General features: G+C 39.0%; 1 protein-coding gene across 8 annotated transcripts in view; it reads right to left on the bottom strand.

Moving 5' to 3' along the window:
• The window catches only part of BICD1 (BICD cargo adaptor 1), a 211177-nt gene that overhangs the window by 124794 nt on the left and 68233 nt on the right, over positions 1–18150 (bottom strand). For all 8 annotated transcript variants that reach the window (XR_011540361.1, XR_011540362.1, XM_008536234.2 and 5 more), the window contains exon 2: positions 592–804. Coding sequence is in view for 6 of the 8 variants with exons in the window: in XM_008536234.2 (XP_008534456.1) it covers positions 592–804 (213 nt within the window). In the remaining 2 variants the exon portion in view is untranslated. The remainder of the gene's footprint in view (positions 1–591; positions 805–18150) is intronic.

Here is an 18150-nt window from a genome sequence, read left to right as displayed (position 1 = left end):
GGGAAAGCTGAAGAGAAATAGTGAGTCCAGCAGAGACCCAGGGACTGAAGAAGCCTCCCTGGCCTAATTTGCACCAGCTATAATTTGCTGCCTTCTCTACAACCAGAAAAATAGTTTATGGTTCTACATTATGAGACTCTCAGACCCTTCAGAACACTCCCCTGGGGGCTCATTCCCCAGTGAGAAGAGTCCTGAACCAACACTACTGTCATTTTGAATTAGTGCTGGCACGGAGCATCACAGCCAACCATTCTTCTCCACGTTGGATTAAAACAGGTAAAGTGGGAGGAAGTGCTAAGGTCACTATATTTTTTAAACACCTTTGCAGAAAAAGCAAGGCCAATTCCCAAGTACTCAATAAATAAAGACTAATTCTTAACAAACAATAAAAGAGAGGAAAGCTTATCTCAGAACAAGCTGTTATTTCACTAAAAAAGCAGAAAAATTGCTAGCATCGGTATTATGTGCTGCTTCTTTAATACAGCTCCTCTCATTAAAGAGGAGGTTTTATTCTTTTCCCCTAGAGAGAACTTGATCTTCCTTCTCACTCCCACAAATCTCTCGCAGGAAATGTGTTTGTTTTTTGTTTACCTCCTTCAGATCCTGCACGACGGCCGTGAGCCTCTCATTTTCTGCCTGGACGTTGGTGACCACAGCCCGGCTCTGTTTCAGTTCGTTCTGCATCTCCAAGATCTTCCCCAGATAGTAAGCTTCCTTTGAGGCTGACTCCTGCAGAAGTGTTTCCTCCCGAGTCTCCCCATCCTCCGCGACTTTCCGGTGGATGGAGAAGGACTGCCCAAAAGCCTGCAGAGTATTTGAAAAGAAAGAAGAGCGCACAATGAAACGCACCACAGCACTCCAAACAGACTTAGGAAAATGTTTTGTTTCACGTTGTTTGTGAGAAAAACTATTCTGCAAGACCTCTCGAAGCCAAAAGCACATATTTTATGGAACAGTCCAGCAGCTCTCAATGATGCTTGAAATAATTCAAATTCTACTAATAAGGAGAAAGAAATTTTTAAAATATCTTACTAAAAATATATACAATGGGGTTGAAGAAAACTTGAAAACCATTGCTGCTTCTTTACGTAACCATGATTCAGACAAATCTTATTAAGGAATAGACAGTTCAGTGGTAATGAGCTCATCAAAATTCATGTTGTCATTTTCATTCTACAAAGAAAACCTCCAAAATATTTTTCAAGAAAGAAAATAATAGTTTCACTAGTTTTTTAATACATTAGCAGTAAGGATGATCAATTATGAACAGTACTCTTAAGAGAGAAAAATCACCAAACAGCATTCAAGTTGTCTGGTACCACAAAACACCTTAAAATGTAGCCACTCTATAAGAAAACCTATATGTATCTACCTATTTTTGCTAAGATAAATACAGAAGAATAAACCCAAAACTAATGAAATAGGTTACCTACCAATTGGTTACCTACCTACCAAGGGGGTGGAAAGATTGGGGGAATGAAATGCGATACAGGGGATGAGGGGGGAGTGACATTTTTCTGCATATGCCTTTTCATATAGTTCTGATTCTTAGAACTACGTTAATGTTTCACATAGCTTGTAAATAAATATTAATTAAAATCAACCTCTACATGTTGGGGGAACCCAAATGGAACACAAACAGATGAACTCAGCTATATTACAAATGAACAACAGAACCACACTAAAAGGGATAGAGAAGAAAAGATGTAACCTGAGTACTTTTGGAAATCAGTATTTTTGCTATATATTGTAAAGCCAAAGATGAAAAGAACTGTACCCAAACACTATAGTCTCGTTAGTGAATTTGTTTCTTACAGAGATTATGGGATCACAATTCTGAAACTTCTTTACAAGCATCCTAGAGTGGAGCAAACAAGCAAACACATTATGGATAATGAAAGCCAGGTTTCTCACTGTTGGAGAAAGGAGTTACAAATAAGGAAAAGGATAAGTCTAGAAAGAAACTAGTGGGGTTGGGTTGTAACTAGAAGTATCGGGATGAACTTATAGTTTTTAATAGATAAGTACAGATAGATAGATATAGATAGATGAAATAGATAGATTAGAGACACAGAGAGGCATTTATGTGTGTTTATACATTCACATATTTCCTAACTCTGTCAGCCGAGAGGTCCCAGAGGCAATGACATACCAGTAACAATGAGCATACCTAGCACCCAAATTTTGTTTTGAAATATCAATCTCCAATTAAAAGAGCTGGAGCTCTTGGGAGAAATGACCATTTCTAGGGATGGAGCAAAATGAACTTGGTACATTTTGTGGTGCCAAAGATTAACTAACAAAATGCTTTGAACAAATAATGGGGAATATGTCAAAGGATGCAAGTTTACCTAAGGGACTCCCAGTGGCCAAATCTGGGATAATTTGGTCAACAAAATAATTATAATAATCAATCATAATCTGCAAAATGAAATTAATATTCATGAGTCCACATTGATATAAACACTGAATAAATGGGGAGGAAGGAACAGCTCCTCCAGTGGAATTAATAAATGTAGAATGAATGATGGAAATAAAAGATGTCAGCATTTGGCAAACACCAAGTAATAACTGTTGCAGGCAAGAATTATCAATGGAATATAAAATTAGTGGGCAAGAAGTATGATGAGAAGCACAATATTTGCATAGTCTTAAAGCATCTCCTCCCCAGATACTTATTAATGCCAATGGGAAAATAGTGACTGCAGTGGAGAAACCTGGCAGACCTTAACTAAGTGACCAAAAGTGAGATGAACAGCAATGAGACATATCGACATCCTGTACCCTCACATAGACCGAGAAGGGTGTAGCATCTCTTCTGTGGTATTCTTGCCCAAAATGCACAAGTTAATTCTAATCATAACCAAACACCAGACAAACCTAACCTGGGGGACATTCTACAAAATTATTAGTCAGGACTCTCCAAGAGTATTAAGATCATAAAAGACAAAGACTACTTCAGAGGAGATATGACAACTAAACGGGGATCCTGGATCCCAAAAAAGATATTAGGAGGACAGTTGGCAAAATTGGAATAAATTCTTTAGATTGGTTAATAACATTGTATCAATGTCAATTGCTTGTTTCCATAATTGCACTATGGTAACCTACGATGGTAACATTTGAGGAAGCTGCAGAAAGGGTAAATGAAATCCAGTGTAGTATTTTCTAACTTTTTTTTAAGTCTCAAGTTATTTTAAAATAAAAAGTTAAATAAATAAATGTAGTCGCTGCCCTAAAGGAGTTGATCTGATAAAATATGGGCACGTTGAGTTATGGAAGAACACGGACACAACACCAAAGAGCTATTATACTCAATTAGAAATAATTGTGGTTTTATGATGTATTTGTGATATTATTATATTCTGAAATTGAAAATGTCATAACGTGATGCTTGTGGACTATGTATAGCCCATGAAGGGATAAAGCTGGAAGTAACCTGTAAAACTCTGTTTCACATTTGTTACAAACCTGAAGGCAGAAAAAGTATGTATTACTTATTATGAGGGACAGTGTAAAAGTTAGGAGACAGCACAATTTTGTGATTTTAAAGACAATCTGGTATTCTTCTCCAAATTACACTCACAGAAACAAAAATTTTTTAAAATAATAACCTGAAAGCCCATGTCTCAATAAACTATCTTTCTTAGAATTTCGACATTGATTAAAATGAAAAGATGGTTCCTAAGCATCAACTAAGAGAGAAATATTCCAATATCAATATTCTGTACAGAGTAGAATATGCCGGTGTTGGGCTTGTTCAGTCTCTGGACAGAAAGAAATTCTTATTTGAATAGTCAGGTCTCTACAAGTGGCAATAAGCATATAGACTCATGACTAGATGAAAAATTATATTTGGAAGTGATATTAACTTTGCTTTTCCATCAGTAATGGTCAGATTCTGTGAGGTCAACTCTGAATTCATCACCCATTTAAAAGCCTTTGGAGGGAAGAGGTCTGGCAGCACGTCTCCCCTCAGAGACCTGGTGAATTCTTCAGCAGACCCTCACCTTGCAAAGGACCCCTGACTATATAGTCAAGAATTAGCAAAATTAAAATTAACGCAAACTGTGTGTCAAGCACCTCAGTTAGCTTTTTTCCCACAACTACTTTCCCACTTCTATGTAACAGAAAACTGTCACTGGGTCATTTTCTTTACTCTGTGTGAGTAAAATCAATAGACTCAGGCACTTTACGGCTCTCACATTATTCTCAGTACATAGGCAATGCTCTCTTGGTGGCAAAAACAACCCCTAAGGTCTTAACAGGAAGTGAACTGATGTAAAGATTTAAAAATTGTATTCCAGATCCAGCACCAGGAGAAATAAGAAAACTCAGCTATATACATAAAATAGATTTTCAAAAACGAACCAAGAATTGAAGTTGCAAATAGAAAAATTTTGATGAATCTTTAATTCGTATTTATTGCAACTTAGAAACCTGAGATGAACATATGGGTTTCCAAAATTAGTCATTGTTTTTATGAAGAACTTGGCCCTTCACTGGACCTGATTTGAAAACCAATGAAAGTATACAAGGTTATCCAAGGACATTAACCATGGTGTTTTTTACTTGAAATCGAAAAAGAATACCAATCCTGCACAGACTTAGAGATGCCCCATCATCCGCATTTGCAAATCCACTGAGAACTGATACTACTTAGAAAATATCTGCATTATAGAAAGGGACGGTGAAAGAAAAACACTTCTACTTTACCTAATTTCTAATTGTCAGTAACTGGAATTGGGCATGACAGCCAACTGACATCTATCATTTGGCTAATTGTGAAACTTGATCGACCAGACCTGTCTGGCCCTGCCAGGTAGCTCCCTCCTCCATGACCATTCTAAGTATATGCTGACAAAGCTGGGCCCCAGAGAAGAAAAACAATCTTTTTCAAGGCTCCTGAAGCTGCATCCTTGGCAGAAATCACAAAACTATCTTCGATGTCTAGTTATAGGCAAACCTAGGGTAGTCGTGCTTCTAGTTATATCTCGTTCAGACGGCAAATTCCTTGTAGACACTGCGATCATTTCTTGGATAATTTTTATTTGAAATTGAGGTAAACTGACATTTCTATACAATTTTAGAATGTGTTATGATTTCTCACCATGTGTATGTATAGCTATAATTGCACAATATTACTTTTAATATATTCCATTGCAATGTATCACAGTTGCTTCAAATTATACACCAGCATAAGTCCAATTAGCTATATAATAAGTACTTCGTTTTCTCCTGCTTCTCACATGACTTCTTAATCCAAAGAAAACTGATATTTTATACTTTCATGTTCACAACAATATGTTATCTGTTAAGCAGAATTTTCATACTGATTAACCTTCATACTATGAAAGATAAAAACACAAAAGTTTGGCTAGAATTATTTAATAATATCACATTCTCTTAAAAATGTGTGTCCTTGATTACAGAATTTTCATTCTTTCATCTTAAAAGTTGTGGCAGAAAAGTGTACTAGGTTACCCAAGGATATGAGACAAAATATTTTTTATTTGAAACTGGAAGATAATACTAAAATTCATTCCTTCATTTGTTCATTCACTCAGCAAGTATTTACAGAAAACTCTATCAGGTACTGCGTTAGGCAGTGAGGATGCAGCAATGTTCTAGAAAAAAAATCTCTGCTATCGGGAGCACACATTCTAGCAGAACATAAACAAATAAATCAATAAGTGTGTGGCATAAAGCTGGAAAAGTTCTAAAAGGAAAATGAAAGGCAGGGCTAGAGCGTAAAATAGAACTTTCTGCAATGACGTATCTGTGTTGTCCAATATGATAACTACTAGCCACGTGTGGCTACTGAGATCTTGAAATGTGGCTACTGTGACCAAAGAATTGCATTTTTAATTTTCTGTAACTTAATCAACTTTAATTGTCACACATGGCTAGTGGCTACCATGTTGGACAGTGCAGGAATAGAGAGAAAGGCAGGTGTGGCGGAGAAAGGGAGCCTGATTTAGAGAGGACGGTAAGAGAAGGGGGTGACCTTTGAGCAGAGACGGGAACAAGGGAGGGAGGGAGACAGAACCTGGCCTTTCCCCAGAGAAGCAAGCCTCAATTGAAGTGTTGCTAAGCAAGAATTACAGCATTGCCATGGCGCCTCTTTAAAGACTATCAGTGGCAGTTCCTTAAAGTCATTAGTATAGCACTTTAAGATTTGAGGGCTCCAGGGCAGATGATTTAACTCCAGGAGAGAAAAAGCTTGTCAACCGGCCTGTCACTGTAAGCAATCCTCCCCAATGAACTACTTTACCTTCTTTGAACCTATAATAAAAATTATTTGACCAATTATGTTCCTCTGTTGCCCCAGCTGCCAGGAAATCCATCATTTAATGCTCTGTGGCAATTAACTAAAATACCTGAAGTTTCTGGTACAACCATCTCCTGTTTTCTATATATCGCCTTGAGTTTTTCTTGCACTTATTCCATTGTATGGGTTTCTTTTATTTTAACGTACTTCAAATACTTTTTCAGTAGAAAGGATATGAGTTATAATTCCACAAAACAGTTTAAACGATGTTTAGTTTAATTGTCATTTGTTTTAAATTAAGTCTTAAGGAAAGTCTATGTTAAAGAACGGAGTCTGAGAGTTTAAGCGGACTTAATGTTCCATTAAGGATTCATTCTCATCCCACGGAAAACAGTGAGCCCGAGGGACCTCATGAAGCACTCAAAAAAACAGGAATAAACTAGATAAACTGGTTAAAACTGGCTAAGAAACGTTTCTCAAACCACTTGTTCCAGGAGCAAAGTGTCTTAGATGGTAAGATCTAATTAGAAAAGAAGGGATCATTGGAGGTGAGACAGTCCAAAAGTACTCAGCTGGAAGAAATCGGTTTCCATGACTCATAGCTCAAAAGTTATTAGGAATCATAGGGTTTCCTTGACAAAATCAAGCCTGATCCTTGAAAGGGCTCACATACTCATAAGAGGCAAAAAAGGTCAAGAGTGTGGGCTCCTGAATTGAGCCAACACTGCCACTTACTAATTGTATGACACTGAGCAAGTTACTTAACATTCCATGCCTCAGTTTACTCATCTGTTAAATGGGATAATAATCATTTCTATCTCATAGTGTTGTTGTGAGGCTTAAAAGGCAAAATTTATGAATGACTTGCAACAGTTCTTGGTACAAATATTGTAACTGCTCAATAATTATTGGCTATGATTAGCAGAAAGAAGATGAGCTTTGGAATCAACTGCATTTGGGTTTAAATCTGCCTCCTCTGAAATTTCTGGCAAGGTTTTGAATTTCTATGTCTCCGTTGCCACAATCTATCACATATCCTTAACTGATTTCAACATCATATTACATGTAAAATGAGAATAATAACGTCGACCTTAAAGGTAAGAATAGCCTAGCCCTAAACAGTCAGGATATCAGATATGATATAAAATCTACCACCTGGGGCACAGTAAACGCTTATTCAGTATCAGTATCCACTCTCTCCTCTCCTGCCCTTTGGAAATCTTGGATCTGACACCGGCAGATTGGTGCTTCCTCTGGTGTAAGGGTTTTCCTCAGACTTGTGCTGACTCAGGACAAGTACACCCCTCTATGGAGAACAGCTCCCTACACATTTCTGAAACACCAAACCTCTTACCAGAAAGAGAGCTCTGACGTATGTTTGTTCTCATTAAGTCATTAAAAAGGTAAAAAGACAGAAAGTTCTCAAGGCATGTTCTAAGGCTTATTTTATTCCTTCTATCTTCTTTTAGTGGGAATTTTCAACTCAACTTCCTCCATCTTTTCTGGCTGTTAACCTAACTCCCTACTCAAGTATAAATTCAATCCATCTGGGAAACACAGGATATCGTAATACCAATTTTTGATTCTCATTATGCATTCCGTAAGCCATTTTTTATTTATCATAAAAAAGAAAAATATGCATTTTTAACGTGATGAGACTATAGTCTTTTTTTAAACAATCTATCACATATTCTTAACTGATTTAATCATTATGTTAATGTGGCTTCAAGGCATCATTCTAACAAATAATATACCATATTTTATATACTTTTTTTTTTAAAGATTGGCACCTGAGCTAACAACTTGCCAATCTTTTTTTTTTCCTGCTTTCTCTCCCCAAATCCCCACAGTGCATAGTTGTATATTTTAGTTGTGGGTCCTTCTAGTGGCTGCATGTGGGCTGCCACCTCAGCATGGCCTGATGAGCAGTGCCATGTCTGTGGCCAGGATTCGAACAGGTGAAGCCCTGGGTCACCGAAGGGGAGTGTGCAAACTCAACCACTCGGCCACGGGGCCGGCCCTTATATACTTCTCAACTAAATATTCTATGATAACTTGGTTTAATGCCCCAATTTTTATAAACATAATGCCTAATAACCTATCATTCAAATATATATTTACTTAAAGCCTAGATTTTTTTCTGTCCTTGATAGTTCGTAATTGGTACCTTTTGTCTTGCTTAACTCCCTTTTTAACTATTTAGAGATTTTTCTAAATTTTGTTGTGCTATCTTGAATATACACAAAAGGAAATTTATTAAAAAATTTATACACACAAAAAAACATCAAAATGAATTTCTGTAGTTTAGGAAATACCCAATGATTCAGTCTCAAAAGCTTGCCTGCCCTTCCTTGGTCCTATTTCCTTCCTTGTTCTCCTGCTCCTTCCCCAGGGAAGCACTATCCTAAATTTTGTATTTACCACTTTCTTGCTTTTTAAAAATAGTTTACCATATATGTATGTATTTCTAAATAATATATCATTTAATCTTGTTAGTTTTTAAAATTCGTATAATGGAATACATTCTTTTGCAATTTGCTTTAAGTCAACTTTAAATTCCTACAATTTAACCATTTTGATTAATATAGGTATAGTTCAACTATTTTCATTGCTATAATGTAGCCTCCTGAATAAATAGAAACTTCTTTTTCTTCTTCTTCTTCTTCTTCTTCCCAAAGCCCCCCTGGAACATAGTTGTATATTCTAGTTGTGAGTGCCTCTGGTTGTGGCATGTGTGATGCCACCTCAGCATGGCCTGATGAGCGGTGCCATGTCCGTGCCCAGGACCAACTTAACCACTTGGCCACGGCGCCGGCCCCTAGATATTTCATTTTAATAACCCATTCTTCCGTCAATGGATGATTGGATGGCTTTTTGCTATTACAAACAATGTAGTTATATACATTCTTGTGCATATCTCTTGGGCTGGTATTTCTCATAATACATTCGGTGAAAAAATAGTTTTATTTCCAATCCTTGGTGAACTGATGCTTTTGTAAAATACTATAAGAATTAATTACTATAAGTATATGCCTACCATATGATCCAGCTGTTCCACTCCTAGGTATTTATTTACCCAAGATAAATAAAAGCATGTCTCCACATAAATATTTGTACACAAATGTTCACAGCAGCTTCATTTGTAATTGCCAAAAACTGAAAATAACTGAAATGTCCAAGAGGGGAATGGATAAATAAATTGTGGTACATCCATACAATGGAATACTACTTAGCAATAAAAAGGAACGAACTACTGATACAAGCGACAACATGGTTGAACTGCAAAATAATTATGCTGAATAAAAGAAGCCAGAAAAAGAGTACATACTGTAAGATTCCATTTATATGAATGTCTAGAGAATGCAAACTTATCTATAGTGATAGAAAGCAGATAAGTGCTTGTCCTGGGCAGAGGGTGGAGGTAGGGGTGAAGAAGGGGTGTGGAAGGACAAAAGGGAGGATTACAAAGGGACACAAAAATATCTTAGGGACTGATGAATATGTTCATTACATTGGTTGTGGTGATGACTTCACAAATGCATGCATCTATCAAAATTCATCAAATTGTACACTAAATACATGCAGTTTGTTGTATGTCAATTATATCTTAAAGCTGAATAAATAATAAATTACTAGAAAAGTATGAGAAGAAAAAACCCAAAATATAAGCCCAGTTATTTTTAAAGACTTTTAATTTTTTTAGAGCAGTTTTAGCAACAGCAAAGTTGACAGGAAGGCACAGAGATTTCCCATATACTTCCTGCCCCCACACAAGCATCACCTCCCCCACTAGAGAGGCACGTTTCTAAATCGATGAACCCACATTGACTATCATTATCATTCAAAGTCCATAGTTTACGTTAGGGTTCACTCTTGGTGTGGCACATTCTGTGGGCTAGACATACATATAATGCCACCATTATAGTATCATACAGGGTGGTTTCCCTGCTGTAAAAACCCTCTGTGCTCTGCCTATCCATTACTCCCTTCCCCTTAACCCCTGCCAACCACTGATCTTTTCACCGTCTCTACGGTGTTACCTTTTCCAGAATATCATATAGTTGGGTTCATACAGTATGTAGCCTTCTCAGATTGATTTCTTTCACTTAGTGATATGCATTTAAGGGTCTTCCATGTCTTTTCATGGCTTGAGAGCTCATTTCTTCCTAGCGCTGAATAACATTCCATTATCTGGATGTACCACAGTTAATCTGTCCATTCACCTACTGAAGGACATCTTGGTTGCTTCCAAATTTTGGCAACTATGAACAACGCTGCTGTAAACATCCATGTGCAGGTTCTTCCTTGGACATAAATTTTCAACTCCTTTGGGTAAACACGGAGGAGTACGATTACTGAATTGTACAGTAAGAGTACTATTCGTGGGAAACCATCACGCGGTCTTCCAAAGTGGCAGCACCATTTTGCATTCCCATCAGTGATGAATGAGAATTCATGTTGCTCCACATCCTCACCAGTATCCAATTTTTCACTACTAAATTTAACAGACAAAACATTCTTTTTTTTTGAGGAAGATTAGCCTTGAGCTAACATCTGCTGCCAATCCTCCTCTTTTTGCTGAGGAAGACTGGCCCTGAGCTAACATCCGTGCCCACCTTCCTCTACTTTATATGTGGGACGCCTACCACAGCATGGTGTGCCAAGCGGTGCCATGTGTGCACCCGGGATCCGAACTGGCGAATCCCGAGCCACCAAAGCGGAATGTGTGCCACTTAACCGCTACGCCACTTAACCGCTGCGCCACCGGCTGGCCCCTAACAGACAAAAAATTACGTTTTTTTTTTTTTTTTTTTTAAAGATTTTATTTTTCCTTTTTCTCCCCAAAGCCCCCCGGTACATAGTTGTATATTCTTCGTTGTGGGTCTTTCTAGTTGTGGCATGTGGGATGCTGCCTCAGCGTGGTCTGATGAGCAGTGCCATGTCCGCGCCCAGGATTCGAACCAACGAAACACTGGGCCTCCTGCAGCGGAGCGCAGGAACTTAACCACTCAGCCACGGGGCCAGCCCCCAAAAAATTACGTTTTAATAAATTTAACCAGACTGAGAGTAACATAAGGGAAAGAAAGGATTACAAAAAGTACCATTACTCGGGGCCGGCTGGCGGTGCAGCAATTAAGTTCGCACATTCCTCTTCCACGGAAGATGGGCACGGATGTTAGCTCAGGGCCAGTCTTCCTCAGCGAAAAGAGGAGGATTGGCAGAGGTTAGCTCATGGCTAATCTTCCTCAAAAAAAAAAATTCCATTATTCACTGAAAGCGTGATTAATATATTAATATAAACTACATTTATCTTGATGCAGACCTGTAGGGAACAATTTGCAAACCTGTGATGGTCTGCGATATACTTTGAACAGTATTACCATAAGTCACACGTGCAAGAGTTCCTCTAGCAGTGGTTCTCAGCCCTAGTGGCCCATTAGAATCACCTGGGAATCCTTTTAAAAACAGACACACAGGGGCCGGCCTGGTGGTGTAGTGGTTAAGTTCCCATGCTCCGCTAGGGCAGCCGAGAGTTTGTGGGTTTGGACCTACACACTGCTCAGCAAACCACACTGTAGCAGCATCCACATATAAAATAGAGGGAGACTGGCACAGATTTTAGCTCAGCAACAATCTTCCTCAAGCAAAAAGAGGAAGATTGGCAACAGATGTTCACTCATGGCTAATCTTTCTCACCAAAAATAAAACCAGACACAAAGACTCCATCTCTAAATACTCTGAGTTAACTGATTTGGAACAGAGATTCCCAAACACTCTCAGTTCAAGGTATACTCAGTGTCTCAATAATTTTTGCATGGCACCCCTAGGACAAAAGAAATACCAAACAATTCCATTTACTAAATAGTTAGGTCCAAACAACTTACTAAGTCTTTATGTCCTAACAACACAGTAGCTATTTGAAAAACTAGTGCACACAAATTGAAAGAAAAATAAAAATATTTTAATTTCCTTCTTAAATAGCCACAATTACTTACTAATGGGATGTGTGCACCTCTTGGGCACTGCACAACTTCTCAAACCCTGAAATCAGATTGGACCCCACTAGCCTCATTTCCTGTTCCACACTGATTTTCTTTTTTTCCTTTCTTTTGTGAGGAAGATTGGCCCCAAGCGAACATCTGTGCCAATCTTCCTCTATTTATATGTGGGATGCCACCAAAGCATGGCTTGATGAACAGTGCTAGGTCTGCACCTGGGATCCAAACCTGCTGACCCTGGACTGCTGAAGCATGTGAACTTAACCACTACATGAAGCACGTGAACTGAATGACTACGCCACCAGGCTGGCCCCTCCACATTGATTTTCATGTGGTATTTGCTTTTTATTAGAGCGACCACAGAAAATCTAGCTTTGCAAAACACTGCACAATAAAAAAGAATGTAGCAAGTCTAAAATTGAAACTGTGAACGAACTATCTTGAGCTAGCAGTGCACAGAGTATCCAACAGATGCCAAGTATCACTGTGTTCCCCCAGAATATGTAAAATGTCCACCTCTGCGGGTTGGTGGTGGTGCCCCCGGGCATCTACGCACACAATCTGGTAACCATAGATCTGGGGTAAGGCCCAGCCTAAGTATTTCCGACATGCCATTTTGAGATTCGAAAGTAAGGAAGGGTTGAGAACCACTGCTCTAGGGCGTGGCCCAGGAGCTGAATGGCCAGGTTGTAGATTACACACAGCTCAGCACCTCCTGACAAGCCGGCAGAGCTCTCCCCAGTGGCTGCCACCAGCACTGCCTAAGAGTTCCTGCTGCTCCACACCCTTGCTGTGGACGTTAACGTTTTTGCCACCCTGGGAAGTGTGATATAATATCACCTGGTGGTTTTAATTTGCATTTCCCTGATTACTAAGGAAGGAGAGGACTTTCATATTTTTATTGACCATTCACATTTCTACTTCTGCGTAATTTCTATTCAAGGCTTTTTTCTATTTTTCTACAGAATGCTTTTTTTCCATTTTATTAATTTGTCAATTAGATGCATGGCAAATACCTCCCCCTAGTATGTACGGCTTGTTTTTTTCACTCATTTCACAGTGTCTTTTGATGAAATAGGGTCTCATTTTCTAAAGGACAGGTTCCTGTTTCCTTATTATTTGCCGTTATACATAAGGCAAGTATTTCCTCCCAGTTTGTGGCTCCCCCACCCCAACTCTTTTAGTGATGAAGTAATGTCCTTGATTTTAAGGTAGTCCAGTGACCAATCCCTTGTTTTCTGGCTAGCACCTTGTGCTTCTCATTAAGAGCCTTCCTTCCTCCAAGATCATAAGGCTATTTTACATTTTCTTCCAAAAGTTTAAACCTTTTGCCTTTTTACATTTAAGTCCCTTAATCCACCTGAAATTGATTTTTGTGTATGGAATGATGTACAGATCTATTTTAATTATTTTCTATATGAACAATCAATTTCCCTAGCACCATTTAATGAACTGCCCCTCCTCTGCACTTATGTCGAGTGCCAAGTCAGCCATAAATCATGTTGACATAACTGTGCCTGCTTCTAGGCCATGCCATAAGGCTCCACTGATGTTCACGAGGTATTAGAGTAAGGAGTAGTTCCCCTGAGAAAGATGGGGTACCTTGCATTATCTAAACCTTATTCATTAAGTTATTTAAACTTTGAAATATCTGTGTTAAACTGGATGTCATTACTAAACATACTAAAGCCAATCTATTAAATGAAAATGCCATACTTTGTAGAAAAGGAGCAAATCCATATGGATTTTGAAATTTATTCAGTGAATATATATAAAGCAGGGGTTTTTTTCCTTTATGTAAGATATGTAATTATTAAAGAAAATATAGGTAATACCAAAAAGCAGAAAAAGAAAAAAAAGTTACCCATTGTACCACCTTTCCTCCCCCACTCCCACAATTTAGGCAAGTTCAGGACTTCCAAATCTTTGCTCACCATTGCCCACTAGGCCCCCTGAGGTCTTTTTTTTTTTTTTAATAGACTTTTTAATTTATTTTTTTGAGGAAGAGTAGCCCTGAGCTAACATCTGTCGCCAGTCATCCTCTTTTGCTGAGGAAGACTGGCCCTGAGCTAACATCTGTACCCATCTTCGTCTGCTTTATATGTGGGATGCCTACCACAGCATGGCTTTTGCCAAGCAGTGCCATGTCTACACCCAGGAACCGAAGCGGCGAATCCTAGGCTGCCAAAGTGGAACATGTACACTTAACTGCTGCGCCACCAGGCCAGCCCCACCCCTGAGGTCTTGAACACTTGTTCTTACTCATCAGGGTTTGGGCCTCACACTAGGATCTGGTCTTCTACCCTCGTGTACCCGGCTCAACCAAAAGACTCCATCTGCCCAGGCTGGCAGCCACCCATGCTCCTCCCCCTTGGTCCTCCCAGGGTTCCTGGGTTTTCTTTTTATTGGTAGGGTGATGCATGTCATAAGAAATCTTGAGCTCAAAAGTGTTGGACAACCACTGTCCCCTAATTGTTGTATATGGTCAATCTCATTGCTGGTGGTTCACTTCGGCCTCCTTTGGATGAGTTAGAAGCTAGTCTCCTATTATTACAGCCACCAAGCAAATTACAGAGACTTTAAAATCAGCACAAGTAAAAATATATGTGCTCAGCAAGCATTCCCAAAAAAGACTGCTTGCTTAGCAGAATATGTCTGTCCAGAAGCAAAATTCAAATGCATACATTTTATGAGTATTATAACCAGAAAGAAATTCTTCAACTTTTTTATAATTCAGTTTTTTGACCAAAATATGCATAAAATATAGGTAAAATGTTTTTTCTGGGTCTTAGCCAATGACTGCCTTTGTCATTAACATGCAGATAAAAGGAAATTACTTCTTAAGTCATTATAAGCTATATTCTGGGTCCCCAGGTATAAAAATAATAAACTTCATATTCCTTTTCCCAATTAAAAATCAAACCTATCTCCAGTAAAAAAAAAAACTGGTTAACTTTCCCTCCCTTCCCTTTCATCATCCATCCTTCTAGAACAAACATTCATTGAGTGCCTGTGCATTTAGGTACCAAATCTCTGGACAGTCAAGACCTCATTATACTGTATAAAGAAATCTGATGGTTTTATTTATATGTAGGTTTTGTATAAAAACAAGTCTATTCCTTTAAAGGACAACTTGTGAAGCCTTTCAGCCAATTCAGCTCAAGAAAATGAGCTGAAATCAGTTTAGGCAGAGTGACCTCACCACAACCCCCCTAGATAAGAGGGATCCCCCGAGGAAATTATTCCGGTCCAGGGCTCAGAAAAGGAAAGCCTTGTTTCAGAAGAAAGAGCTATAGAACGGAGGTTTGCATTCAGGAAAAAGGTTATTCCCTCCTACTCCAGGAGAATAAATACAGTAGGCTTTTTGAAAACCGAAGAAGTAATGAGGAAACATTCTTGATTTTGCAGTTATTAACAAAACGCAGTATTGACACAGAGTTATCAAAATAACCTGGATTTTCTTAAAATTTGACTGCGACTAGGATGTAAGAAAATAGATCAGTGACTTTTATTACTAATCAGATAAGAAGAAAAATGTTTCTGGGACAGATTGTTTCCTTGGCTCTGTACATGGGCACTAATGTTCTTATTGGTCAACAAAGTGAATGAACCACATGTTTTGAGTGTGTCTTCTCGTCCTCATGTAAAGTAACATGATCTTTCACCTGAATTTTTAAAAATTGCCTCAGCCTAAAAAACATTGTTTATAATAACAAATCACAGTATTCCCTATTTTGCATATGAGGTTCAGTAATCTGCCAAAGTCGCCGGCTGGTAAGTGGCATGGCCGGGATTCAAAGCCCAGTGGCCTGACCCCAGAGCCCGTGCATCAACTGTTCCATACTGTGCACAACAGAACGGTGGCAAGAAATTAGAAATGAGGAAACTAATAAGAATCGTTAACCAGATAATATGAAACTTTCGCTGCAAACTGATAGGAAGTTAGGAAATGCTAAAGCAGTTTAAGTAGAGAAAGATACAAGCTTGTTCAGGCTAAACGAGAGTGAAACCATCATCTAGTTATCTCTGTCCTAGTCTGCTACTGTGGACGGGACTATGAGTTGCCCACACAATATCTACTCTTCCCTCTTCCTTAGTAGAAATGTTGATGTCATTTAGGGTGCAATATCCCCAGCTTAAAGACTACTTTTCCTAACCTCCTTGGCTTCTAGGGGTATTCAAGGAAATGCAAGCAGAAGTTAAGTAGATGGAAGCCAGGGAAGCTCCTTCAAAGGGGGTTGATTCAGTTGAGACATATGCACTTTTGCCATCCCACTTTCTTTCAGCTTGGAATGCAAACATGATGGCTGGAGCACTGGGAGCATCTTGTGACCATGAGGAGACTACTGCCATGTAAGCCATACTAAGGATGGCAGAAAAGGTGAGAAGGAGCCTGGGCTCCTTGTGACCATGGAATTGTCATACTAGCCCTGAACTACTTATGTCTGGACTTCTTTTATATTTAAGCCACTCCTATTTGAGTTTTCTATAAAATATGGCTGAATCTTAATCCTAAATGATATAGTGTCTTACATAATTTTTAAACTTTGAATTATCCTCAATACTTTCCTAGCAAAGCTTTACAAGAACTCTTAATAAAATTTGTTCTAATTCATAATAACTTCCTTTCTGCCTTGCATTTATTCCTCCCTGCAATTCATCTCTACTAGCCTCAAATTCACGTCTATACGAAGACATGAATTTCTCTCAGTCCTACCAAGGAGCATAGTAATCTTGACCTTTCATGGAGTTCACAGCATATACTGTTAACAGAAAAAACTGGAAGATCAATAAAGGTGGAAATAAGAAATAGATGCAAAAGTCAGTAGTTCAGCCTGCCATGTCAAAGGGAAAAAAGATCTTGGGAAATCAAAGTTAAGAACCTTGTCTAGAATCACAGGTCCAGTAATTGATGAAACCAGGGCTTGAACCTAAAGGCTCCTCTGTGATGCTGGTCTTAAAGAAAACCACTGATAGGGGCAGGCTCGGTGGTGCAGTGGTTAAGTGTGCACGTTCCGATTCAGCAGCCCAGGGTTTGCAGGTTTGGATCCTGGATGCAGACATGGCACCGCTTGGCAAGCCATGCTGTGGTAGGCGTCCCACATATAAAGTAGAGGACGATGGGCAGGGATGTTAGCTCAGGGCCAGTCTTCCTCAGCAAAAAGAGGAGGATTGCAGATGTTAGCTCATGGCTAATCTTCCTCAAAAAAAGAAAAAGAAAACCACTGATAGTGAACTGGCAAGAAGGCAGTGGAGGAGCTTCCAGTTGAGGGTGACAGGTTTAGCAAAGGCCTTGGAGGGAAGAGGTAGACATTTCTTATTTCAGACCATCAGAAGCCATATGAGCAGGGGGCTATTTTAAGAAAAGCAGATCTTGGTGCAGCACAAAGAACTCAAGGGGAGTGTGACATAATGAAATAAGTAGGCTTAGAGGTGCATCTCAGCCGCCAGCGTGGGGAGGATGGGGTGGGGAAACACCAGCAGGAGCAGCCAGCTAAGAAGCAGGGTATTCAGACCGCCCTGTCAAGGAACACAGTTGCTGTTTTTTATTATCAAGTAACGCAACATTCATCTCTGACCCTGACTATGGAGGACTTTAAGGCTCCTCATTTTTTTCAGTATTTTTGGAGCATTTATCAAGATATATTACTCCTATAATCATCCCTTCCCCAAAATGAATTACAAAGTCTGTGGGAACTTTAAGGATATTTGGTCCTTTCCCCAAAATCATCATAATAAAGCACTGAAAAAAAAAAAAAGAAATGTGATGCACGCTTGTTACTCAGAGATTTGTGTTAGCGTGTCACTCACAGCCAGATGACACAGGTGAAGGCCAGTCACAACACCTGGAACCTGAAGACACTAGGATTATAAATCGTA

The sequence above is a fragment of the Equus przewalskii genome, chromosome 5 (assembly GCF_037783145.1).
Source record: "Equus przewalskii isolate Varuska chromosome 5, EquPr2, whole genome shotgun sequence".
NCBI classification, from domain to species: Eukaryota; Metazoa; Chordata; class Mammalia; order Perissodactyla; family Equidae; genus Equus; species Equus przewalskii.
This window is presented reverse-complemented; position numbering and strand designations above follow the sequence as displayed.